Source organism: Ammospiza nelsoni, chromosome 5 (genome assembly GCF_027579445.1).
Source record: "Ammospiza nelsoni isolate bAmmNel1 chromosome 5, bAmmNel1.pri, whole genome shotgun sequence".
Classification (NCBI taxonomy): Eukaryota; Metazoa; Chordata; class Aves; order Passeriformes; family Passerellidae; genus Ammospiza; species Ammospiza nelsoni.
The window spans coordinates 49,188,143-49,215,645 of NC_080637.1; the positions used below are offsets into that span (position 1 = coordinate 49,188,143).

General features: G+C 42.0%; 1 protein-coding gene across 2 annotated transcripts in view; it reads right to left on the reverse strand.

Moving 5' to 3' along the window:
• EP300 (E1A binding protein p300) overlaps positions 1-26,187 on the reverse strand; it is a 61,533-nt gene extending 35,346 nt beyond the window's left edge. Inside the window, exons 1-3 of one of the 2 annotated variants that reach the window (XM_059471551.1) lie at positions 24,103-26,187; positions 9,560-10,215; positions 696-872 (exon numbers count right to left, since the gene is read on the reverse strand). In XM_059471551.1, coding sequence (XP_059327534.1) covers positions 696-872; positions 9,560-10,215; positions 24,103-24,196 — 927 coding nt within the window. In that variant the 5' untranslated portion in view covers positions 24,197-26,187. The remainder of the gene's footprint in view (positions 1-695; positions 873-9,559; positions 10,216-24,102) is intronic. The other variant, XM_059471552.1, reaches the window with a different exon arrangement.
• Between the last annotated feature and the right edge of the window lie 1,316 nt (positions 26,188-27,503).

The window sequence follows — 27,503 nt, forward strand, 5'->3', positions numbered from 1 at the left end:
GCTTTAAACTCAAGCCAGGGAATCTAACGTTGAGGAACGTGGTGAGGCACTGGCTTTACAAGCTTGGGTCATCCACTTTTCCCATCATTCTTACTTCCCCTTTCCTTAAGTCCTGCTGCAGTAAGAGTGGAGGCAAAAGGGAAAGCTACCAAGGCTACTACAGTTGCCAGGGAAACACCTCCAGCATCAGGTGTTGTGCATGTTCCTGTAACTCGCAAGAAAGAACTCACAGCTGGGGTTTCTCAGCCCTATCACAGGTAACACCTGTTCAGAAAGGGACACCCCTCTTTACCAAAAGCATCAATGAGCACAAGCAGGAAAACAGCTCTCCAGACAGAGATACTCTGAGGAGAAGGGGCCCAATACAGCAACAGCAAAGAAAGGATGGGACAGGAGAGCAGAGGTGTCCGAACAGGCTGCAAAGCTCATTTCAATTAAGGAGCTCCATTCCATTTTCCCTGTTAACAGAGTTTGAAGACCAAAAAAAGTGGAGATGAGTTTATCAACATAGAAAGCACAACTCAGCCCTCTCCCTCATATCAGTCCTAGGGGTTGAAACAAGTGTGTTCTGTGTGGATTCCAAGTACATATTGACCCTGGGTAATACAGCTGCAAAATCTTACAATGTGTCAAGACCAGAGCATATTGCTCCTCTCAATCACAACATTTTCTGATATACCTTTCATTCTACTTACCATGTTAGGCATTCCTGCCCCAGGAACTGGTTTCTTGTCCATTGGAAACTGTGGTAAGCTATTCTGCAGTCCAGCTTTATTCTGCATCTGAGGGCCAAGTCCACTGGCGCCAATCTGCTGCCCAGTATTTTGACTATAGGGCTGACCATAAGGGCTGGGATTGCTCATCATTCCCATCTAGAAATTAAAATGGTAAGGTGTTCAAGTAAGACAGTTTAAGTTCTCAATGTATAAGGCAAATTTATACTTCAGAGAAGCAAGAGCAATCACAGCCATGAGCTGGCTGCAATGCAACACTGCTCCTTCATGTTCACAGATTTACCCATCACACAACTTCACCTTCTCAACTCGACAGTTCCTGTAAACACAACAAGGCCAACTGCACAACCTTTGAGATCTGACTGGATGGAAGTGGCCTGATTATTTCTTTACAAAATTACTTTCAACAGATTTCTCATTTCACTTTTGTGAATTCTATAAATTCTGCAAATTTGTACCATGGACTTCCAGACTTGAGTTCTCCTCCCTGCACTTGTGCAGACTCCAAATTGGAGACAGATACCATCTTCATTCATATCAGCACAGTTTATCCCCAAAACATCCTATCCAACTGCTAGCTCTCCCACAGCTCATCTCCAGACAGGCATAACAGTGCATGTCTGCATTATCAGTACACAAACATTTTCAATTTAAGAATACACCACAGTCATAGGTAACATCTCACAGTCACACCAACTCATTTGCAGTACTAGAGGTCAAAAGAGAGGACAGATAGAAATTCTGAAAACAAAACTAATCTATTGAACCCTTCACCCACAAGGGAAATAGATTCATGTTTCATACAAGCCATATGCATATTCAACAGTTCTAGCACACCAGAATATATAATTTGTTGTCTTGGAACACCTAGAACCTAAAGAACAAGAAGCAATCTTGCCAATAAAGTTCTTTATCCTCTAATATTTTTTTCCATTCCTTGCATTCCCATTTATTTTCCATGTGAAATTTGGCCTTCTAGGACCAAAAGAATTAGACACAGAGGACCAGAAAAACTGGAGATTTTTCTAAAGATTACCAAGTTCTCACTATTACTCAGGCAGGATCTTCAAGGAGCCATAACTCAAAAACAATGGCACAAAAATATTTTAGAGGGCTGTGTTGCTTCAACTCACATTAGCATTTGACTAGACAACACCCAGTCTCCTTGATGCTCATTGATTCAAAGCATTTTCCTGCATTCTAAGAAGAACATAACTCCATGGTAGGCCTGTTTCTAATCACTTCTACATTTATTCTCAAAGCATCCTCCCCTAGCAGAAACACCTTGTTTCTCTCACCAAGCTTCTTCACCCTGCACTAGAAGTAACCAACATGCTCTGAGACTACCTGCACTTAGCCACACTTCTCTTTTTCAGCCTGTAACAACCTTCAATCCAATATAATAGCCTTCAGTTTGCATTTACAAAATAAAGCAGGATCAAACTCAAGCTGCAGGAAAAGGAATACAAAATTCACTAAAGAACCTGCCACTTCAGACATCTGATATGCACAAGTGAATTCACTTGAGGACAGCCCTCCTCCTCCACACATAAGCAATAACCATAATCACACAGCAGTAATTCATTAGAGAGCAATGAAAAGAATCTCTACACATGGCAGAAAAACAAACTATGTAATGATCAAGCAGAACTAAAAGCCTTCCTTCCCACTGCCATGTCTCGACCACAATGAATGCACCTATGGTGACCAAAGATCAGTTGTTGCCAAAACCAGGACAGGTAAGACCCAAAGCCTTCCTTCCTCTCCTTCAGGCTAGCAGGATCTTATGTGCAAGTTAAGCTGAAGGCACAGGGAGAAGAAAAGCATAAGGAGTCAGCAAACACACTTTCAGAATATCCCCCTCGTCATTGCTGCCTCAAATTGACGAGCAGGTTTTCAAGGCTCAGTGAAGGCCTGACAGTGAGAATCAGTCCCTTAAGAAAACAAGCTATGTTTGCCTGTAAGACAGCCTTATCCCTCTGAGGGAATCTCAGAACTGCAGAGAGAGTTTTGAAAGCAAGGACATCCTCAAAACCATAAATTTCAGAGCAAAGCTTTCAAGTTCATTAACAATCACAGCTCCCAAAGTCAGCTGACATCTGAGAATACACCAAAGCACAGACAAGCTGGCTATTACTATCACCAGCTCCATTTGACTTCTGTAACTTACGCTGCTATCAGCCTTAAAAAACAAACCAAACATTCAGAATTAAAGGCTGAAGGCATGTTTTCACAACTTGGTGTCACAGGGAGAAATCAAGACACCCAACTCAGACAATTGGAGACTTCACACACTAATTTCAAAGGGTTCAGAATAACTGTGGCCTTGTGAGCCAGCTCTGTCCTGACTACAGGGTAAGAGACTCAAACCTAGATCTAAAAAGAACACTTTTGCTATGTCACCCAAAACAACTTTCTAATGAAACTCACAGGTGAGGTTTCACCATCCCAATCAACATTTATATTTGCAACAAAGCTGAATACAAACTTTATGTGAAGCTTCTGACTTTTTCAATTTACTCATCAAGTTGGCCCAGCACAAGGACCTCTGATGCTTTCTCAAGCATCAGCCACTGGCACTGTTTGGGGTGCAAGACCAGTCCCCTCCAACAAGGCTCTCTCCATGGCAGAAACACAGGGCTCCCCTCCACCCTGCTCTGCCAAGGGACCTGGCAGCAGAACACCACATGCCCATCTCAACCTAGCTGCTCCTAACGGGGTAATACTTTCCCATTTCAGGTTACAGGGGAGGCAAAGACCTGAGGAGCTCAGGCCAGGTTGACTGGCAAGCACACCAAACTCACTCAAAGCCAGACACTCAAGTGACACCTAAGATACTAAAAACCAAATTCCTCAAGGTCTTCCTGCACAAATCAGCAGCCATGACTTGATCCAGGTGAGACTGACACCTGCCAGATCCTCAGGTGAACCTCACAGCAAAGCCCCCCAGTTCTGCCACCACAGATTAACCTGACACCAACCACCTGCATGCAACCCTAGACTGAGTCAAGAGAAACATCATGTGGGAGATTCTCCACCTGGCACAAGGTGGCCTTGTGATCCTGCACAAGAAGAAGGAGCATGCTCATGTTATTTGCTGTGACACGTTGAGAAACACGAATAAAAGAAAACATAAAAGAAAGAAAAGTATGGCCTCATAGCTACAGAACGAAGATCAAAATCCTGTATAATTATAATTGTATCAGTAACCAACAACCAGAAAAACTAACACGCAGTTCATCAGCACATTAATGTTCTTTGGGAGGGGACAGATAAACAAATGCAGAAGAACCAGCCAAAGAAAGGAAGAAAGGTAGTGTTAGTACCACTGCATAGAAGTACAAGGCTTCATCTGCAATACAATGTAAAAACATACATGGCTTAGTCATAGCTACAAGTCAGCAAGTACAACCTCTACTTATGCTTTCTGGCCACCACTTGCTTTCACCTTTCCTACTTCTCTTCATATTCATCCAAGATTTTTCTGTCTTTCCTCACCTCACAGCTTCCACTTTCATCACATATGCAAGAACTTGCACACAAGGAAGAACAGAGAGAAGTTCCAATTCACAGTAAAGAAGAAGAAAACAAGGAAGATCATAAAATGATGACAATAGAAAGCAAAAGTAATCTCAAATGATTCTACCTTTTACATCCACAATAGAAAACAACTTGACTTTTCCACATCCAGGGGAAGCAGGGGCTGTCAATACCAGAATGGTGAAAGGTGTGTATTTCTCACCATGGATGATGTGAGTTCAGGAAACATTCTAGTTTACGAGTAGCATCAGACAGGGCTGTTCAGGTACTCCCCTCATCTAAGAGGAGTAACTACAAAAGCAGAGGAAATTCCCCGAGGTTTTATTCTAATGCCATGAAACACGCATCTTCAGCTCAGAAGAAGGTCAAGTGACTAACTCTGCTTCTAGTTTTACTGTTAATAGCACAGAACACAAATTGAAAAGGAATACCTGCTAAATAAGTAGCTATATAAGTATAGACACAGACATTGCAAATATTCTACTGTTTCTCTGCAAGAACAACTGCATCATTAACATTCTAATATTTGAAAGACAGATAGATGTCTGCATTAGTATTGAACTGTGACCAGCTTTTAGATTTGCAAAGATAACTATAAGCATGGGGAAGTAAACAAACAGAACTAAGTTTTAATGACATTCTTTCAAAGAATCTAGAATTCACCGTATCAACTATGTATATCTCTACCAGGGAAACTGCAGTGCATGGTCTACTTTAAGGCTACACTGATGATATCTAGTATCTTTCCATATCCACAACTTCAAAAGTGAAAGTTAATTAACTTTCCCCAAACAGGAGATATAGTTTAAGTAAATTCCAGCTGGGTCTTTAAAAACAAGAATTTACTGTACAACACTTCCTAGTGCCATTCTACTGACTGGTAGAGCACTACTGAAATCAAGCATACCCAAACTACATTTTGCCAGTGGTGTCAGCTGCATTCTTTCCAAGGACTGTTATTGATTATTTTTCTTTGCAATTAACTGAGTAATATTTTCAGATGCCTATTTCAAGACACCAGCATTATGTTGCTGTATTTCTGCAAGAAACTCCCAATGTCACTCTAGACACTTAGACTCACTGCTTCATTTTTCCCTCATAAAAAAACGTTCCTCTCTTACTCTGGTATAAAGAGAGCAAATATTTTTTTTTTCCACCTTAGCCTACCAAAGAAGAGAAAGGCAAGGACTGGAACTCACACTACCCTTTGAATGGATTAATGTACTTGATCATATGGTATGCTCAGTCACAGACTGAACAGTATGGATACAATTACCTGGTGACTCAAATAGCTACTGAAAACCAGAAAGGCAACCAAGAACACTGACCACCTACCTAAAATTAGAGACTGAATATGCTAGCACTAAGAAATATATGATGCTTTTATTTTCTTAATCCAATTTCACAATTTGACAACGACTTCTTCAATCTCTTCAACTTTGAACAGAAATTTATTGTTATGAAACTTCTTATTGTTCTACTTAGAAGTAGTTCAGGAGATTCTGACAAATTATGTTTGTCTTTGTAAAATATTGCCATTGAATCTTCTTCACAGAAGTTAAACTGATAAAGCAAATAATAGCAGAGAGCTTTGCACTTACTGAAAGAGTAAGCCAAGTGACAAAGAATTACTACTGGAACTAAATGTTTCAAGTGAAATGCTCACATAGCAGAGGTAGTAGTAATGCCCTTACTAATCTGAACTGCCTACACATCCACTGCATCAGTGGAGTAAGTGAACATTTCTTGAATCAGACAGGAAATATAAGTGACCTGAAGGTCAGGTCTCTCACTCTGTGGTAGAGCACTGCTATGGCAGAAATGCATAGAGCAACTTACACACAAAATACCCTCCTTCCCTCATACAAGGCTGGACACCTCTTTCCTTCATACGAGGCTGGACAGGTAAGACCCTGACTAGGCACTCCCAACAGAACCCCATGGAAGAACAAAACAATGGTTTTAACCAGATAAAATTCCAAATGAAGAATAATTCAAAACCAGAAACATGAATCAGCTTTTAGCAATTCAAGTTTTGCACTAAGTTACCTGTTTACATTTAAATCAAAGCTGTAAAACTATCTAGTGAAATACAACACATGAAAAATACTTCAATCATGACAGGACCCCAAGCATTACAAACAATTTCCAAAACACTATTTCAAGAATAAAAGGCATGTCTGTTATCCTCTTAACTTGCACAAAACCAAGCACATAGAAAACAAAAAACTATTCAAGAACACAAAACCTGTTACAATTCCTTTCCCTCCAAACTTCTAACACTTCCTTTCAGGGCAGAGTTCCACAGGCATTTTTACGTCTGTACTGTCACCAAAGTAGGATTCACACCCTCCTCTGAAAGGCAAGATCAACTCTTTTAAAAAAATTCCCTCCCTATTATAGGGATACTAACTTTCCAAACGATGAGTATAACCTGGACCTGAACAACAATTCCAATTAATTCTTTTTTAAATGACCACCTGAGTTTCAATTTCAGTCAGGATTAGTTTCCCCACACAGCCTGTCATGTAACTGGCACAGAGACAGCATCCAGGCAGAACTGCTTCTTCTTAAGTTGGTGACTGCTACCATCAGGACAGAAAACTACAGGATGGAAGCGTCAGATTGTGACAGAACAAGTTTATGAACAGAAATAATTTACACAGACATTTGGGATTTCAAGTCCTAAAAGTAACATGGCATGACTAGAGAAGGTCAGAAGTACACAGATAAAGAGCAAAGCAAGTGCCTCACTCTATTGCTAGTCAATGTTTTTGGGAAGAGAGGAAGAAAACTTCGGTAACTCCACAGGCTAACAGAACAAAGCAGAAACATAACCAATTTCACTTTCCAAATTGACTAGCCCCATGGAGTTCACCTTTGCTGTTAGAAGAGTATAACATTCTCCCTCCCAATTACTCAACGTCACAGGAACCCTAAGTTATTCCCTACAAACCATTGCACAAAAGACTTCCATTTCACTGAGGAAGAACTCTCTGAAGCAACCCTCCCATCACCTAAAGGGGCTGCCTTTGGCAAGCTAACATGATGAAGTTGAACAATCATAACCAAAGCATCTTTTCTTATTTTTTTTTCTTCCTACTGAAGGAAAGCTTCTGGATAATGTGCATTTTTTGCAGCAATGAAGGAAACCTACAGAAGTTATTACACCAACTCCCACTTTAACAGCAACATGCTACTAAATTTACCAATTAGAAAAACTGGCTTTTAAAAACAACTGCTTAAGGTCTTCTGTTTTCATCTACTTATTGAAGATTTGTAGGTGGGAAAACCCAAAAGCAGATGGGTGGGGAGATAAAACGGTCAGACATTACTGCTGTCAGACTCAGCTAAGCCTACTGCATGAAGTGAAACACAGGCTCTCTGCCAACAACCAAACCAACTGAAGACATTCTGGAATTTCAGCCTCCATTTCAGACTGTTCTCTCTCATCCGACAGCTTCAACTCCTTTATGAGGACTACACCCACTAAACTTAACACAAAAAGCCTCAAGATTGTTTTATCAGCAATTAGAGAACCCTAAGTATTTTTAATGAGTCTGGGACTATGAAATAAAACCCAGAAGTTATTGTGTGTTTGGTCTGAATATTCTCAAAAGCACAAAGGGTTCTTAATTTACATGTAAACTTTTGGAATTTAAGTAGGAAAGGAGACAATTTAATTTTAGACTAAATCACTCAAAAGCTTCATTTTATGTCCTTTCTTTACTTTTAGATAAAGGAGTTTATTATAGTGCATAACTCTACTTTAGCTCTGATAAGCAAGGATGAAGTTGCATTCCACCCAAACACTCAATACATCAATTTTTGACCTCTGAAGACAGTTTTCTGAAGATCATTTATTTTTATTTTTTTTACAGCCAAGGAATAATGAATTAGGTATTATATAATTCCAATGCAAGAATACTTCAAGCAGCTATATATTTCTTACCACTGTAAGCTGCATATAAATTGTCTACTGTAGTAATCAAGCTTTGTATCAATTTTCCTATCAGGCAAAAATATCTGAAATGACCCGACCATATAATCAACTCATTACTTTAAAAAAAGCCATATATATACACCCACATCCCCCCTCAAAAGTTAGCACACTGAGCTTAAGCAAGCAACTAAGACCAAATAATTTCATAATTAATGTTCACAAGACACAAAAGTAGTTTCACTTAATATATTAAAGCATGACAAAACCACTAATACACAGCATAATTTTTATGTAGGTTTCAAATATATTAATCAACTGTTACTTATCATTCCAAGTCCTCCAAGTGGACTGACTTTAGGCATTCAGAGGTAGATTTAGGTATTGCAAAGCACCTTAAAAAAACTTCTCCTCTCAGTAGTCAAGAAACACAAAATACTCACTTAAAGCAAACTAAAATACCAAAGTATTTTCTAGGCTTATGATCAAAACATTTAAAAAAATGGTGAATACTCAAGTGGCTCCTACTCTAAGCTGGCTAATTATGCATGACAAAAATTAAAGACATCCTTTTATCCTTAGTTAAACCAGTAGGCCTCCTCTCATCTTTTTGGTGACTTACGACAACTTTCTTCCAGCCTCCTGGATTACAAAAGCACATTTATTTCCCACTCAGTATTAAAAATATTTTTTTTTAAACTTTCTGGTTTAGTCTCCAGTAGACAAAGCCACTGCAAATTCTGAAACTAGAACTGAGTCAGATTAACAGTCTGAATAACCCAACATTGTCTTCAGACATCTACACAAGCGCTCATTCTCTACCATTAACTCGAATACCCAGCACACACAGTGAGAGAGCAGTCAGCTCAAACCTGTGAGCAGCTCTCAGCATCTGCCACAGCACAAACACTCAGCTGATCTCAGACAACAAATATTTGCATTAACTGACATGCAGAAAAAAGCACCACAGCACCTAAAAGGTCCTGATGGATTCCCATCACACTTGCAATACCAGCATCACATTAGATGGAAAAATACAGTTGCAAAGAAAGCATAAAACAGAATAAAATACAATCAAGCTACTTTTCAGTGAAATGGATAATCTGTACTGTCACAAGATTTCCAAAATAGGCTTTTTAATCTAGTCATAGTCTTGCTTGTTGTGCAAGATTCAATTTTTGCTTCCTATGACCATCACAAATTCCACTTTAGCAGCATATAAACTATTTAATCCATCATACAGGATTCTTAAAGTAAAAATCCTATAGAATCCAGAGTGCAGACGATTAATTTTCCAAAACAAAGTCAACAATGAAGAAAAGTAATGAAGTTTAGCTTGTCTTACCTTGTTCATGGCTCCAGGCTGTGGCCCTCTTAGTCCAGCCTGCCCTCCCATCTGTGGAGTGCCTTGCTGCAGTGTCTCAGCCAACAAGTTGCCAGTGCCCATTCCTGGGTTTGGGTAGGGCATATTGGGTCTTCCTCTGCCTGCTCCAATGGAACCATTCATGACTTGCCCCTGCATCATCCCCTGTCCGTTGCCTGCTGCCAACATGCCAGGATTCATGCCAGCATTCATCCCTGTGTTCATTCCCATGCCAGGCTGGTTAACTGGGCTGTTCACTGTTGGCATCATTGCTGCTGTGGATTGAGCAGAAGGACCCTGGTTTGGCCCACTTGCACCCATCGCCATATTGGGAGAAGTCAACCCAGCCTGTGCCATGGGGCTCTTCACCATGCTATTCAACATTCCCATTCCAGGACTGTTCTGTTGGGTTTGACTGGCCATGCCTTGGCCAGGGCCACCGACCCCCATATTGAGATTTGGGGAGCTACCAGCCCGTAGAAGTTCAGACAGCTGCTTGTGTTTAGAGGCAGCATCTTGTGCCAGGCCAAGGCTGGTCTGCAGCTGGTTAATGTCACCACCATTGGTGAGTCCAAGTTCTGTGGAGCTGATCAGTTCATCTGGCAAGTCATGTTCCAGATCAAAGAGTGATCCAAAATCTGAAAAACAAAACAGATTGTGTATGAGGTCAGAGCAACTAAGAGCATCTTGAAATTTCTACTTTTTAATTTCCAGCAAAACTTGATTTTTTGTATTTGAGCATAATTCCCTTAGCAGTTGTTACTGAAAGCTATTTAATGCATCAGGATAAAAGCGATTCTCAACTTTACAAGGTCTAAACTAGAGAAAACCACTCCACTTCAGCTTCCTACAATTTGTGCTGAAAGGTCACTGGATATCTCAGCCCATGATCACTCAACTTGAGAATTTTGACAAGGGAGGAGTGAAAAATACATACTGGAATCTCCCAGAGTTAGCCAATGGAATTAAAGAGCAATTACTAAAAAGAAGTAACAGATTCTTGGGAAAACAATGTCTTTAAATTTTTTTCTAAACTTGTCACTTCTGGGATAGCAATAATTAATACAACAATATAACTTTTAAAATGTTTACTACTTATTAAATAATAAATAGAGGTTTGGCTATAGGGTTTTATGTTGAGTTAGGTTTTCTGGCAATTCATTTGGCTGGTTGTTTTGGTTTCTTTTTTGGGTAGTTCTTTGGGTTTTTTATTCTTCCATATGCAGTCATTACCAGCATTGAATTGCCAAATTTCATTGAACTCCACTGGACAGCCAGTACCTTCCCACAACAAATACTGTCAGAAAACAAAGTAACCCTGGAGAGTCCTTGCCACAAAGCTGTGAAGAACAGTAGGATGAAAAAACAAATTCCCTTCTCAAAAGCCCATGCAAAGCAATCCCCAAGGTAACTAAGTGGCCAAAGATTGCTACTTGGAATATATAGATACAAGAATATTACATAGTACCCAACACTGACTTGCTCAAGAGAAAAAGTTCTTACGTCTGCAGCAGTGTATGTACCTTGGTCTATATTATCTACGGTAGTTAAACCAAAAATAACCTGGAAAGTTTATGGTTTCTGACATGCATTAATGGCAACTTCCCTCTCCAAGTGAGAGGAGCTGGTGTGCTGTTCTCACCAACAACGAGTGTCTGGTGAGGAATGCAAAGCTCAAATGCAGCCTTGGCTGCAGTGACCAAAAAAGGTGGAGCTCAAGATACAAATAGTCCAAATATTAGTGGGAAAAGACTACAGTTGAACAGCATATAAGTCAGCAAAGTTAATCAGCATCATGGATCTGTTTAAAATGTTTCACATGATACTATAACCAAACTGCCAAGCACCTCGACTAACAGAGTTTCTACAACTTCACAAGTGTTATCACAGATAAGATTGTGACTTCAGGATTCTCAAAATATGGTATGAGATTGGCAAGAATGCAGGTACACCACAACAGGGATTTTAACACTCCTTTTACACACTATACATTACTACAAACCACCAGAGAGAAAATTTCCATTAAAGAACTTCTAAACTATTACAATGAGGTAGCACATTCTTCATTATCATATATCTTGTGCTAGAACTTATGCTTTGCAAGACACACTAAGGACTGATCATTCATTGGCATGACTGGGATTTCTGAAGATTCAAAAGCGAAGGAACAATCAGAAGAATAAGTCTTTGTCCAAGTTGTCTTTCATCTAAAATTATGAATTTAATGTTGTGTGTCAGTAGATTCATCTAAAAACACACCACACACACCCCTATCCCCACAAAAAACCCGAAACAAAAAACTGAAACCAAAACCAACTTACAATGCTCAGTGTTTAACTTAACAATTACATTACAATGAACATGGGAAGAGTTAGTGGAAGAGACCCTAAAATTAGAGATCAAGGAAATGGAAAAGGCAATACAAGAAATCGATGGCAGCTTAAATCAGCTTCCATTGGCACCTTAAGAAGCCTGTTAAGACAACAAGCAACTGTTGAAACATTACATCCTGAATGCTAATAACCTGACAAAGAGCCCATGGGTGAGGAAGGAGTAAAAGATACAATCAGGAACTCACAACTTAGTCTGCTGTCCTCAAAGATGAGGAAACAAAACTGAAAACAAAATTAAGTGACAGGAAAAAACATGACCCAGCACAAAGGCTGTACCGACAACAAAACCATCATGGCAGCCCAGACACCTCCCACCAGCAGCCACACAGCCCAAAGACCATGTCTTTGACTGCTTCTAGCTGGGCAAAGAATTTCTGGTCTTGAACAAACACTACTCCCAGTACAGGGCAAGTCTCACACAAAAAATCCTTGCTTCATCTTTCTTGTGTTCAGACCATTGCATATAAAGCCCTTCAAAAAGCCAACTGTAAAGTGAATATGAAAAACTTATTTGTTTTTCAAACTATCACACAGTATTTTCTCAGGAAGATGCATATAGATTATTTCAGACATAACACCACAAAGGGGCAGTGCAATTCTTGTTTTGACAGACAAAGATTTGGTCATCTTGACTCACAAGAAAATACTAATCTGCTTCTCTGAAGACCTCACTTCCTTAAATTCCCCCTCCTCATAAATGAGGAGACAACTCCAGTTTTAAAGTTTACTACCCATTGCTAACTGGAGCATCCAGGTACAAGCCATCTGAGCTCCTTTGCCTGGTCATTCTGAGACATCAGTGAAGAGGAAGAAAAATGTCATAAAAACTGTAAGTGGCATTAATTCTTTTTATTAATACCTTAAAACACAACACAGCACCAGCTACATTAACAAAACCCACCCCCAACCTGAATGGTTGTGAACTAGTCCTAATTGGATTAGTTCTTTACATCAAAACATCTAAGACATTCAACGTGAAACTTTCACATAAAACTAACTTGCTAGGATTTTTAATCCTAGAGTATATACTAGAGACAATTCATTGTAAAAGAATACTGACAACAAGAATTGCAAGTAGTAGCTACCAAGAATACAGTATTCTGGTGTGAGTTTGCTCTTTTTAGAAGTCTTTCCCAACAATAAACCTTCAAAGTCTTCTTTAGTCAGTAAATATAGGAAAAAAACCTTTCAATTATCTGGTCAGCTATGAAAATTACATTTTGTGATACTGGACTGAAACAAAACTTCAAATGACCATAAAGACAAATAGGACCTTGTGGATATATAACAGTTGCAATCCATTTCAGTCTTCTCCATAGGACTGGTGCCCTAGAGGCCACTGTAGAAAGTTCTACCTATGACCAAGCCAAAAGCTGTCAAGGCTGGGCCAGGCAGCTCACAAATCATGTGATACCAAGATCATACATACTCACACAAGAGGCAAAGGCATAGCTTAAGACAATGGTGAGAAGTATGCAGAGAGCTGATTGACTTTCCAGTACACTGAGCTCACTGCGACTCTTGCAATCTGTTTCATTAAGGATACGCACAAAGATTTCTCACTAACAAAATCAAGCTTTTGGGAAGGCAGAGGAGGAAGATTAGTCCTGCAAAGGTTTGTCCACCTGATTCATCATCTCTAGAGATCCTAACACAGAAAAATTGGGATGTAACAGAACTGACAGTACCTGGTCTAAAGCCCAAAACCATCCAGTAATACACTGGTAGAAGTGGCAGTGGAGGATCCGAATCCTGATCTCAGTAGAGCAGCACAGAGTGAGTCCCCATTTATGCTGTTTATGGTGTTATTAGTGTATTTCTTTCTACAGGTAACAAGAACATATAGAATAGATTGCCGCTGTCACCCAAGAGGCAAAGAAAAGAAAACCTCAAAATAACATCTAAGTAGTAGATCTGAAAGTCTTAATCTGTGTTTATCTCAATATGCAAAGGCATATAATAATTTCCTTTCAGGAACTGTACCACTACTGAACACTAAGTCCTCAGAAAAAAAAAAAAAAAAAAAACAACCAAAAACAAACAAAATGTCCCAGCAACTTATCCTGGCTACGTTAGATCTGTAGTGAAAAAACCAAAAAAGACAGTAGGAACAGGTCCATGTCTATCAGTGGCAGTTCAGTTAGACTGCATTAAGTAGTATGAACTGTGCCCTAAACTGTAAGAAGGCAACTTCAAAAATTAGTGTACTAACCTGCACTGCATACTATGGACTGAACTCTTGATTTTGGGTTCTACTGCCAAAAGTCTGCCTTTGACAATGTCTAATCTGCAACATGCAAGGAAACTGCCAGCCTGGGCTGAAAAGCCACCTGGCACCAAAATGGACTTTAAACTAATACATATGCAGAGTGTGCAATCAAAATCCTTAAGTCAATAAGACTTCAATGTCTTATCAAGTGATCAATTTTCAAATTAGCCACGAAGTATTTATTTCAAATTAGTTTTACTGCAAGAGCACCTGGTAGCACCAGCAATGCAACAGCTCTCAAAGGAGGCAAAGCAGCAATTTATGACAGTGTTTATAAAGCAGGGAAAATATATCAATACTCACTACTTAGCAAGGAAATCGGCACGTGTTCAGGTGGGACACACAAGTTTCTTTAGACACTTTCTAGCCTACAGTCAGGATCCCATTCTTTTCTCATTTCTGGATTAAGACAACAGACATTTACTCACCTTTCAGAATAAAACACGAATTCCTGTCTATATGGAAACTATCTGATCCTAGCAAATAGGCTGCAGTGAACCATACTGGCTTTCTAGGAACATCCCTCCATGTGCTATGAAATGGCAACACTTCATTCTCACAGGAATGAACCCTCAGACTCAAGACATTCGAGCATTCAGTCTTGAGAAGAATTGGTACAAGCTGAAGGAAAAGCATCATGTGTGATCAGCAATGCCTCAAGAACCAGCTACTGACTCCTGAGCCTACCTCTTCTGTCAGACCAGCAAAGAGGTAAGAAACTCAACAGGGAAACTGTCCCTGTTTCCTCAATATCATATTCCAAACAGAGAGACACCAACTCTGAAAGCTGCTGAACACACACCTTTTCACACAAATGTTTCTGAAGCCCAGCAACCTCTTAGTGGATCCACTTATATCACAGTCATTGGGTTCAGAACAAAACAAGCAGACAAAGCTTAATACAGGACACTGAATACCAAGCATGTACGTGACAGGGTTGACAGAAACCACAGATGATGTTGGACCACATGGAAAACACAACACCTTTGCTGTGCTTTCAGACAAAGAATAACAATAAGGTGCTGAGGTCATTATCTTCCCTGCATGGGGATACAAAAGCTACCCATAACTGAACAGGGCCTACATGAAACAGAGAAAGTGCCCAGAAGATCCCACCAGAATTCCAGAGAAATCAGCTGTTCAGGCTTGCAGCCAAACACCAGCATTACAGGTCCTAAAACACACTTTCTGAAATGCCCTCAAAAAAGGAAAAAAAAAAAAAAAAAGCCAGAACTCAAAACATAAAACTAAAAAAGGCAGGAAAAGGCAGGACAAGAAAAGGAGACAATCTCATAGGATAATCCTCAAATATCCATGAAAATGCAGAAGCAAAGGTGAAGCACAGACTTGAAACAAAGTGCTGATAAAGTCATCAATTCCTAAGGCCACTACAATGACAGAAAATTAAGCTAGATGAGTCCAAGCAGTTTTACCAGGGAAGAAGAAAAAAACCCAACAAAAAAAAACAATCAAAAACCCACCCATGCCTAAGGAAAGGGCACACACCAACCTAGTAGGAACTTTGCTACACCACATTTTGGAGATCAGACCATTAAATCAATTAAAAGAGGGGACTTTTCATGTAGATACTCTACAAAGCCACAACTGCCCAATGGTAACACAAGCTCTGCCAAAATGTTCTAACTTAAAATGCAGAATTAATTTAAATTCATCTACTAAATTAATTTAAAATGAAGGGGCAAAACACCCAAATCAGCCTAAGATACCAAGGTGTAGAGTTATCATTGCAGCTACTTCTTGCAGAATCCTCAGACAGCCCTCCCTGTGTAACCCTCATGGAGGATGATCGCTTGCTCAGCAGCCACTGCACATTTCTGTTCTCTATTTCGCCATTTGAGTAACAGCCTTCAGCGTCAGATTCAACATTAATTCTGTGCCCTGTAAGAAAGTGGGAAAGCACTGCCACCTTCCTTCCCTGCCAATCCAGGAAAGACCTGAATTTCTTCACTACGTCACGAAACATTGTAATTTGAGGTAAGACTGTAAACAATACAAACAGAAAGCATATTAAAAAACCTTATTCAAAACAACTGGAAGACAACAAACACAAAAGTTCAAAACATGTTTGTACACTATGGTAGCACACAATTTCTGGCACAAGTATTTTTTAAAACAATTAAATATTTATTGATAAAGTCCAACTCACCATGCAGAATGCACATGATTCCAGTATTAGTTTTAACAACCAGGCATAAGTGTAAGTATTTTACAAGTGTGAACAACAACAAAAAAAATCATTCTAAAGCAGAAAGAGCATATCATTCAACATCTGCCGAAGTCCAGAAAATTAGGATCTCACTCTCTTCATTTTTTAAGTTATCCTAATCCCTATTCAAACACTGGTATCAAACACATCAACTTTTGCTTAAGGAAAACAGTCTCAGTTTTGTGAAGTCTCAATAACCCACAAGTCTAAGTCATACTTTTCCCAAACTAATATCAACTGAAATGCCTATTTTAGTAAGCTCTGGTGGATGCATGGCTTTTGCAGCTTCAGAAGAAAATTATATTTATAACAAACTTTTCAGTTTCATTTTCAAAGTTCTTAAAAAAACCCCAGTATTTAGAGATACAGATGATAGTAGGAGTTAACCACAGAAAACCATAGTGAAAATGCAATGGTTATGAGTCTGGAATATAGAATTGTAACTGTTCTAAGGAAACAAGTGGTGTAATCATATGGAAAAGACTGGGGTCAAAACTCAGGAATAGGCTACTTTTAAAGATTTAATATTACTTAAGGAGGAGTTTTAGAGACATGTTTATTTATATACCTGTTTACTCATGCTGTTATACAAAGGCACTAGTGTTGCCATCACTGATAACCCACCTAAGGTGAAGTTTTGACACTTTAACTCCAAAATGCTGAAGTCATGCCATTAATAATTTCCTTGTGAACATGTTGCTATTTGATAAAATTCATTGGACTACCTTTAACTTGAGTCAAAAGTCTCTAAAATAGTATTACTATTCCCTGTGTATGCACACAGGTCTAGAAAGTTACAGAAGCTGGTGGACAAAAACTGGGTACATGCAGATAGGATGGGAACACCCTTACGTGCGTGGAACACACTGATTCATGTCAGAAGCAATTACAAATCAGTTTCAAGCAAAGAGTAAAGTTCATATCATTGTCAAGTTAACAACAACTTGGAAATGATGCAATCTGCACATACAATTACCAAAAAGTCAAGTCACTTTTCTGAATTCATTCAACATTACTCCAGAGTAAAAGCAAAAAGCAATGCTGAATTTATGTACCAAAAAAAAAAAAAAAAACTAAACAAAATAACATAAGTCAGCAGATGAGACTTCATTATCTTAAACCAGTAATACCCTAGATTTCCTGGAATTACACCCAGTAATATATAAAAGGCAGTTTAGCTTCAGCAAAATTTGTACTGAGCAAGCCATATATCAGCATTTTGCTGGACTTTTACTTTTTATTAGGATTCCAAGAAGGAAAAAAACCCTGAAAATCTGTGTCTTTTTATCCATTAAAACAGCAGGAGTATGTTACAAACTCTCTTAAAACAAGAGAAATAGTCTATTCAGTGGTATTTGGAAGTCCTACAAAAAAGGAAATAGCAAATCCTGATTCTGCAAGCAGAGACCGTTCAAAACTCCTATCCTTAGATCTCTTATGGGAATACAGCAAAAGATGCAGTACTGAGGTGCTTCACACCATCAAATGGGAAACAGCTAAATCTTTATCTGCCCTCTCTCATAATGACCACTAATAGAAAATAACCTGTTTTTCAAGGTTCTGTACCTAACTTGCACTTTTTATTAAAAATCTTAGACTGGTCTCCAATTTGACATGCTTGATGTCAGGTGTGTTTACAGGAACAGCATCAATTGAGCAACAAGTTACTGTGTTTGAGTCCATCAGAATTCAACACTCCTTCTGCTAATTTTTTTGAAAAATATTTGGAAGAAATAAGTGCTTGAAGGAAAATATTGCACATCAAGTTTTTAAGAGAATTTTAAATACATTTAAATGCTAGTCCATTTAAAGAAAACTTGTTGCTATTCAGGAAGAGCCTGATAGGTAGTCAGATACTGTTCAGGGGGAGGATCTCTGCCCTAGTTGAAGTTCTACTTGAAGTTCTACAAATTGAAGGCAGCCACAGAAGTTTTTTTATCAGGCACACACACCACCATATGCAGAGACAGATGTATTTTACTTCAGCCTGCTGCTACAGTTTAAGTAAAGACAGAAAAACAAAATCCTTGGAGACAGGTGTGCATTGTTTAGTTGTCAGTGAAATCTACACAGCAAAACGACTCCATTTGTCAAATAATAAATCAAAGTGATTTTTGGGCAAACCCTCTCAGAAGGAGCACAAAATCAAGTGATGAGAAAGGGTGAAGTAGTATCTTTACACAGTTGGAACAAGCACTGAAAGGCTGCTCCTGCTAAACAAGACAGTGAGGTGACACACTGGAGATGATCAAATAGCCTACAGAGAAGATGCAGGAAAGATACACTAAATTACTCAAAATTGAAAGTTAAAGTGGTTTGCTCCAAGTTATAAAAATAAAAAAAAGCCAGAACTCCTACAGCAACAGTTCAGCATTTAGCATTAGCATCTTATCAGACTCACTCCCCCCAAAAACATACTAAAACCTAGAGTCTGATAGACCCTTCTCAGATAAAATTTGTTTTTTTTACAAATGCACAAGTGACCAATAATCTGAACTCAAGGCAAACCCTGCTCTAGGACTGTGAGGAACAAGATGGAAAAACTAGTATTTTTTTTTTAATATAGGATTTAAATTCGTAAGTCTTTTGCCAAACAAAGGTTTTTGCCCTGCAATATTAAACTTGTGAATCTAGTTTTAAATTGCAATTGTAAACTGGTTTTCCAGTCTCAAAGGCTTTTTACCTGTAAGTGCTCAACACTCAGTTTTACACCGTGGTACGTATGGCCCTCGTGTTGGAGTGAGCATTTATTTTTTAAAAACTAGGTACTTTTTCTGTGTTAGAGCAGTGTTAGAAAGCTACCGAATCTCAGAGACAGAGTCTACGTGGTGAAAGACACAAAGAATAGATACAGCGGTTTGGAAACCTACAAGGTTCAAAAGTACACATGGGGTTTTTTTTTAAAAAATCACTAAGCACTATACAAATGATTGGTTGACTTTTTAAAGAAGTCTCACAGACGTAAATTTTCTTAATTTATATTTGTTCCTAATACAGTTACTTTGAGAGCCTGTTTAGCAACACAGCAAAGACATTCATTTTTGCCAGACAAGCATCTACCACTGCAATACTTGACTTACAGTATAATCCATCCATCAAATGATGTTTTAAGGCAAAACCAGCAAGAAAAATGGCTTTTAACAAGAAGGGATGAAAACGTTTAACTGATGGCTATAAGCTAAAATGCAGCTAATCATTTGGTCTTTAATGTTAGCTAGAAAACAGACTGATGAAAAGTTGTTAATTTTAAATGTAGTATGTACAAATGCGCGCAAAAACCACACAGCTCTTGGAAAATAGAAAATTGAAAAGAGTAGTGGGGCAAGAGTAAAACAACTCATTTTGAGAAAAGAAACATCCTGATCCATTCGGAAGGAATGAAAGATGAGTATCAGTCAGAACTGCAGCAGTCCAGAAGAGAAGTTTCATTACAGGTCTTAGACCTCTGATGCGAGGCAGAGCAAAATTTGAAAGGTCAGAAACATTTTCTGACAAAAAGGAACATCCAGACTTTACAAAAGATGGATACTCCAAGAGAGATGGAAGATGTGCTACTGCACAGAAAAACTTCACTTTTGGATATAGGAAACTGAAGGATGTTAAGGCACACGCCACCAAATACATTCTCTGTACGTTGATATAACACACATGCCAACTAATTGTAGAAAACTGGCTTCCAGTGTCCCAGCAAGCCTGAAACACTAAGCACTTCAACTCTTATTTTCAGATCTAGCAGCCCAAAGACATGATGCTATACAAACACACAGCAGCATGGGGTGTACTCCATTTTTATTCTGTGAAGAAACACGGTTGTTCTGAACCCAGAGCCCAAAACACTTTCCCAGTTCACAGAAAACAGCTTCTTTCTCAGCAGCAGGAGGAGTGCATGTGGGGGGTGTAAAATACAATAAAACTCTCCTGCCCTGAATATACCACATAGGAATCTGTACATAGCAATTTCAATTTCAGCACACCTGCTTTGCTGCAGGTAAAGTTGAGGGATCCACAAATAAAAGGACACCTCTCAAACACACACACACACCCCAATACCAAACGAGTGGTTTAAAGCATCCAGTTAAAAATCTTTTTTTATTAGCAACTTTCACTCATTTTAGTCCAAGAGGGAATTCCTCAGGATTAACTCTGGCTATTCTGTCACAGTAGGGGGACTAATATGCACCGGTTTGCTAAGGTAATGTTTAAGAAAGTCTTGCTAGAGTAGGTGCAACGTATCAAAAATGTTGCTACCATTAAGAAAGATGAGCAAAGGTGCTACACTGGCAATGTAGTCAGTGTCATCTTCTGTCAGTGTAGCCGTGCTGGTACTGCAGTGTAACAAAGTCACTGCTGTCACCAAAAGGGGACCCCACTGTAGAGTTGGAATGGCCCTCAGAAAACCGAAGGCCCGGACAAGATACATAGATCATCACCATTCTTCTTGCAACAAATTTAACACTTAAATAGAGAAAGGGGGAAAAAATTTGTAGAAAAACCTGTGTAGTTCAAGGGAATCCCACACTGTCTCTGAAATTATTCTAGAGCTACACAACATCAAAAAAAAATTTTAATGTTGAGACCGTTCAAAAATTCTAATACATTAGAGGATGCTGAAAGTACCAAGACTTTCTAAACTACTATTACAAGATGTGCTACAAACATTTCAGTTTGCATCCTTAAGGTTGAACTGGCAGTAATAAAGCAATTTAAAAGCACACTACCACAGTATGTTCCACGGCAAAGCAAATTCTGAGCAGGGAACACATGAACCATCTATAACTTTTAAGACAGAAGAAGATGCAACACCACAACAAAAGTGGGAAATGCAGCTGTATTTGGCTGCTGTCAATAAATCAAGCATATTAGGACAATCTTTTTAGAAGAAAGCCACCAACATTAGAGTTTAGTACATTCCAGGCCCAGATTATGAGTATCATCCAGATCTACAGTGAGAACATGAGTTAGAGACTCTTCTTGGTCTTCAATATAAATATATTTAACATCTGCAAGTTTGGGAATAATGTAACATGAGTCAGTCATCATTTTCACATATCCAACAACCTAAAATGTTTCAGATTAAAACACTAATCAAAAAGTTAACAGCAAAAACAGCACTATGCACAGCTGCTGCAGAAAGTTTCATCAACAGTGCAAGTGTCCTGCCTTTCTCCTTCTCTGATAGTTCTGAGAATCTAACAGTTTTTAAAAGAGTGCTTGAGTAAGTACATAAGTACCATGTTACTTATTTCCTATAATTAACCGAGGAGTGGGGACAATACAAGATTCTATAAGTGGAATTTACTTCATGACAGCTGCTTGCACTATTTCAAAGCAAATTTAACCAGCAGGTAGGTTAAACATTTGTAAACTTCAAAGCAGTTTCCCACAACAGCAGTATGACAAAAACTGCAGTCTCAAGCAGCAAATGAAAATATATAACCCTCGAAATACATTTATTGGTTCATTTTTTTGTGAAAAAATAAACCAATGAATGTATTTTGAGGGTTATTAAAACCAATGATTTTACTCACATAAATAGATATTATATGTCATGTTAAAAACCACAGAAAGTAAAACTGTCCCATCATTACTTGGCAATTAAAAAAAAGTCACAAGATTAAGAACTCTTTAATAGGTCTTATGTAGCACATATGAAGTGTTTGCACCACTAAACTTCAGCACAGCTATCAGGTAATGACAGTCCCAATCACTTTGGGAAAAATTGAAACTGACTGAAAAGTACTGAAACTGTCCAGTCCCCAGTGTTTCACCAAAACTCTAAAATGTTCATTTATTCACTATAAAAAGCTGCCCAGTAAGTTAACATCTAAAGACTAAGTATTCTGTGAGAGTCTGCACCTGTTAAACTGAAATACATTCACAGATTATCCAACCTTTATTTGATCACAAATGCCTGAACTTAGATGTGCATTCATTTGAATAAAATGTGCCTTTAACTTTAAAAATATGAAAGTATCAGAACTTTTCTCACAAAATATTCTCATTCCACCTCTCTAAACAGAGCAAAATAACCACTATCAAGGCAAATTTAAAACGGTTACTATTGAATTGACCACTGTTTTCCAAATCTAGCACAAAACCAGGCAACAACTAGTTCTAGCCAAAGAGCAGCTTCTCCAACCCTCTTCTAGTCTCACTAGAGGCCTGTTGATATTAGGAAGAGTCCTGTCCTCCACTAACAACACAATATTGGCTGTATTTAATATGCACTAAAAGTCACACACAAACTTTTCAAAACTAATACGTCATTCACCCAGAACAGAAAACGCAAAATCAAAATTTTGGAGATGATCCCAAGCAGAATCACATCCACTGCTCAAAGACCTGTTATTAAAACCTGGTGTTAATTGTCAAAGAGCTTTTCAGAAAAGAAAACCAAACCAAAACAAAGACCCCAAAAACCAACAACAAGAAAACAACTCTTCCCTTTTCTTGCCAGTTGTTAACTGCATTGAACAAGAGCACTGGTGCCTTCAGAAATGCCACCACTCACCAGACTGGCAGGAGGAGGCCTCCTCCATATCCCATATTTTAATGGGATCTAATGTGAGTTCAAAGAAACTCCAGTGGGACAGGTAACAGAGTATTCTCATAGCAAAATGACACCAAATACTCACCTGCTTTGCAAGAAGCGTTAAAAGGCTGAACAGCCCTTTGTTACTTCCTCCCCCCTCCCAGTACAACCAGTTCATATCTGCTATGGATTGGGACACCTAAAATTTCCGTGCTCTAGCTTGCCTTCCCAGCATCACCAAAGACCTTTGCAGGACTGCAGAGAAGCCCCTTTTCTCATCACAGCTCTTAAATCTACAGGGGAATTTCAGACATTTTGGTCTTGCAGCAAAGAAACAGGAGATGCAAGATTAACTACACTCCATATTGATTCTTAATGCAAATAAGGTGAAATAAAATTTCATCTCTAAGAATATAAGAGTCTCAATAAACCTTATGCCACAAGCATGGCATCTGGATTTTGGTTTTAGCTGTTTTTCCTGAAGCCGATGGTTTATTTGAATCAGAAAAGCAGTATTTTGATACACTTCTGCAGGAAGGAGAACGGACGATTGTAAGAAGTAAATCATATAAGCAGACTGCACATAAGAAGGAAAAAAGAAAAATAGCAGAGAAATAAATCCCTCATTTCTAAACAAGCTGCAAAAGAACCCCGTATATGCAAAATAAAATACAAAATCAAGAAACTTGTACACGTAATTCAACAATAAAGTGTACAAAAGCATCGTCTTTAGCACTACTTCGTATTTCTGCAACTGGCATTATGCTTAGCGAGGAGCTCGTAATCGCTACTATTGTGAAAGACACGAGAACGACGAACTGTTAAGTCCTATCTGCAGCTGATCAAAAGCACAATAAACTGAACAGCTTCGCCTTCAATCACTTCCAAAAAACCAGAAGGGTAAAACCGTCAGAACACCCTCCCTGAGCCATTAACGCAAATAGCTTCAAACGGAGCGAGAGCAGGCGAAACAGACGGGAAGGAGAAGAGCAGGCTCGAGCTAACAGCAGCAAATGGGAGGAGGAGATTTAGGTAGAAGAGGGGAGAAAAGGGCAGTAATTGCGGCACCGAGAAGCGGGGAGCCTCTGGGGCCCGGAGACTGACCTGTGCCGTCGCTGGCGGACACGGAGAGCGCCGGTGAGGAGAGTTTAGGCCGCTTGGCTGAAGGCGGGCCCGGCTCCACCACATTCTCGGCCATTTTTAATTTTTTAGACAATCACTCAGAGCAGAGAGAAGGTGGGGGGTGAACCCCAAAACCTTCACGTTCTTCTGGGGCCCCGAGTCAGGTGAAGAACAACAATAAGGCCGAGAGCGAGGAGGAAGATCTGGCGGAGAAGGGGGGCCAAGTTCCCCTTTTTCTGCTCCTCGGGCTCTGGGAGGGCGGCAGCGGAGAAATTGGGAGAGGTGGGAGCTGGGGCGGGCGGGGGTGAGGCCTCTTCCCCCAGGCGAAAGGGCTGAACGAAGATGGGAAGAGCAGGTAAAGCCCCCGCCAAAAAAAAAAAAAAAATTAAAAAATGGAGGCTGGTGAATATTTAAATTTTTTTTAGTAAAATTAATCCCGGCTGTTGTGCTGGTGCTTCCTTGCCGCCGCCACCATAATCATCTTCATCCTTCGGGGGGTCTCCTCCTCCTGCTGCCTCCTCACCGCCGCCATCAGCCTCTTCCTCCTCGGCGCCGTCCTCCTCCTCCTCATCGCCACAAGGAGGCGGGCGAAGGAGGGGAGAGGAGGAGGAAAAAAGAAAAAAAGATCACCGTCCTCTAGCAGCGGCTCCTTCCCCCTCCAACACCACCCTGCGAAAAAATACCCACCGCCAGCGACAGGGCTGGGGGGGAGGCGGCGGGGGGAGTGGCACGGCGTGCGCGGGGTCCCCAGCTCCACTCGCTTCTTCCTCGCCCGTCGCTAATGGCTGCAGAAAGGGGAGCTGTAAGGATGAGGAGGGTGAGGATAAGTCCCAGGAGTCTCCGCTTCACATCTTGTTGTGCAGGGAAGGAGGAGGGGTTGTTGTCCTGATGGAGGCAGCACCGATCGCGGGATGAGAAGGTGGGGGGCGGGTTTCAACACCCTTTCTGCCCCCCCCTTTTTCTCTTCTTTCCCCTTCCTCTTTCTCTCGTTCGCAGTAGCAGGCTGCCCCCCCCTTTCGGCGCAGGCAGAGAGGCCGATCCCACAGCAGCGGCAGGAGGAGGAGGAGGAGGAGGAAGAAGCCGGCCCCTCCCGCCCTCTCTGCCTACCTTCCCCCTTCCCGGGCGGCCGAGGATGGTGGCAGGGAGGGGGCTGCCTGTCTTAGCTCCCCCGGACCCACGGGCGATGCGGGGCGCGATGAGCGAGGGAGGAGACCCTCGGCCGCTGTTCGGGCGCGGGGGACTCCCCCTTCGCCTCTGCGAGGGTGGGGAAGGGAGCGAAGAGGTTGGAAGTCGGGGTGGGAGGGGAGGCCGCGCAGCGACCCCTCCGAGAAGAGGATCGAGAGGTAAAATTAAAATAGTAAAACAGGAGAAAAATCACGGCGGGGAAGGCCGGGGGATTCGCCCCGGAATGGCCGGGCGGGGGAGGGGGTCCCCGGCGCTGCCCGGCGCGGGGGGGGGCCGGGGCGGGACGGCGGCAGCGCGGGGGCCGAGCGCAGGCTCCCTACTGCCCCTGCCTGGCGCTCCGGGGGCGTGTGTGCGGAGTGGGCAAAGCGGGGGCGGAGGACAGCGCGGCGAGAGAGAATTCCGGGAAAAGGAAAAGAGAGAAAAGGAAACAGAAAGAGAGGGAATAGCGAGGGGACGGGCAGGCTGGGGTTGGGGGGGGGGGGGGGCGTCTGGGTTCCTCGCTTCTCTCCCCGTCCCCTGTCCGAGCCCCTGGGTCTCTGTGCGCTGCCCTCCCCCTGGCTCGCCCCGTCCGGCTCGGCCTCTCGCTCCCTTCTCCTCCCTCCGTCGCTCACACACAAACAAAATGGCGGCTGTTGTTCCTTCGCTCTCCCGAGCCCTCGGAGGGAAGCGGCGGTGGCGGCGGCGGCCGGAAATGAGCCAAGAGAACACGGGGGGCGGGGCCGCCGCCGGGGGCGTGGTCACTCCTGCGGGCGGGGACACGGCGGGGCGGGGCCCGGCGGCGCTAGCGCACACAATGGAACGCGGGGCGCCGGCGGGGTGGGGGAAGTGGCACCGCCCCGGCCGCCGTCACGAGACCGCGCTTATCCAATCAACGCTCGCATTTCTCCGGCCTCTTCCGCAAACTCCAGTGGCCCCGCCCCTTAAAGGCGAAGGGTTTTCCCTTAAAAAAAAGAAAAAAAAAAAAAAGGCTCCTTCTTCCTGCCCCGCCCCACACGCCCTTATCTGTCGGCCCAAAAGTGCGCGGCGTAGGCCCAGGGGAGCCTGGTCGGACCCTGTGGCCGCCCCGGTCTGCTGCACTACCCCGTGTTTGCTGCCCGGTCCGGTGGGCTGAGGCGCTGGCGGGAAGAGCGCGGTTCTCTCGCCGCCGCCCTCCCTCCTTCCTTCCCTCCCGGGCGCCGGCTCCCGGCCGGTTCCCCGCGGCGCCGGCGGGCGGGGCGCTCCTGCCGCCGGTCCCGGGCCGTGCTGCGCCACAGACATGGCAGCCCGGGCCGGCAGCCCCAGGCCAGCGAGCAAAGGGGCCGGGGAACGGGGCCCGCATCCCGAGGTCCCCAAGGTGGGCGAGTGGATGTGAGAATCACACCGTTGCAGAATAAATTAGATTAGAAAAGACCTCTGAGATCATCGAGTCCAACCTGTGACCGAACGTCACCATGTCAGCCAGCCCGTGGCACTGAGTGCCACGTCCAGTCTTTCGTTAAACACCCCCAGGGAGGGAGACTCCACCACCTCCCCGGGCAGCTCCCAATGCCGAATTGCCCTTTCTGTGAATAAATTCCTCCTCATCTGGGGGCGCTCTCTACTGCCCATCCCGGGGGTGCCCAGAGCTGCCTCAGGCTCCCGTCGGCGTTACAAAACAAAAAGCCCCAAACACCACAATTTTACGCCGAAGGGTAAATAAGCCCACAAGCCCCGCGCTCTCTGCCAGAGCCCCGCGTGTGCCGGGGATGGCGCAGGGCACGGTGCGAGGAATCGCAGAGTCCTGACAGCGCTCCCGCCCCTCAGAGGGGCTGTCGCAGGCGCAGGTGACACCGGCGCGGTCCTTCGCCAGCCCTCTCAGCCCCCGAGCCGTCCCAGAGGTTACGGGCGGGCCCGCCACGAATTTTCCTCAAATCTCTGAGGGCTCATCCGTGAGGAAATGCCCCATCCCGGCATTTCCCTTCGGTGCGTTTGGACTCCGTCGGGCCACACACCATTACGAGATAGGAGTGGAAGGGAAATGCAGGCACGTGCATGTTTCTGATGGAGAATCAGGGGGTGTTGATCCAAAACCGGACATTTGCGAGGAGGCCTTCCCTTGCCGCTCACCCTCAGGGCCGAACTCTCTGCAAACCACGTAAGAGCCGCAGCAGGTATTTGGGAAGAGCCTAGACTAAACACAGAATCCATACTGCAGCCTACAAGAGGAGCCTACAGACAGG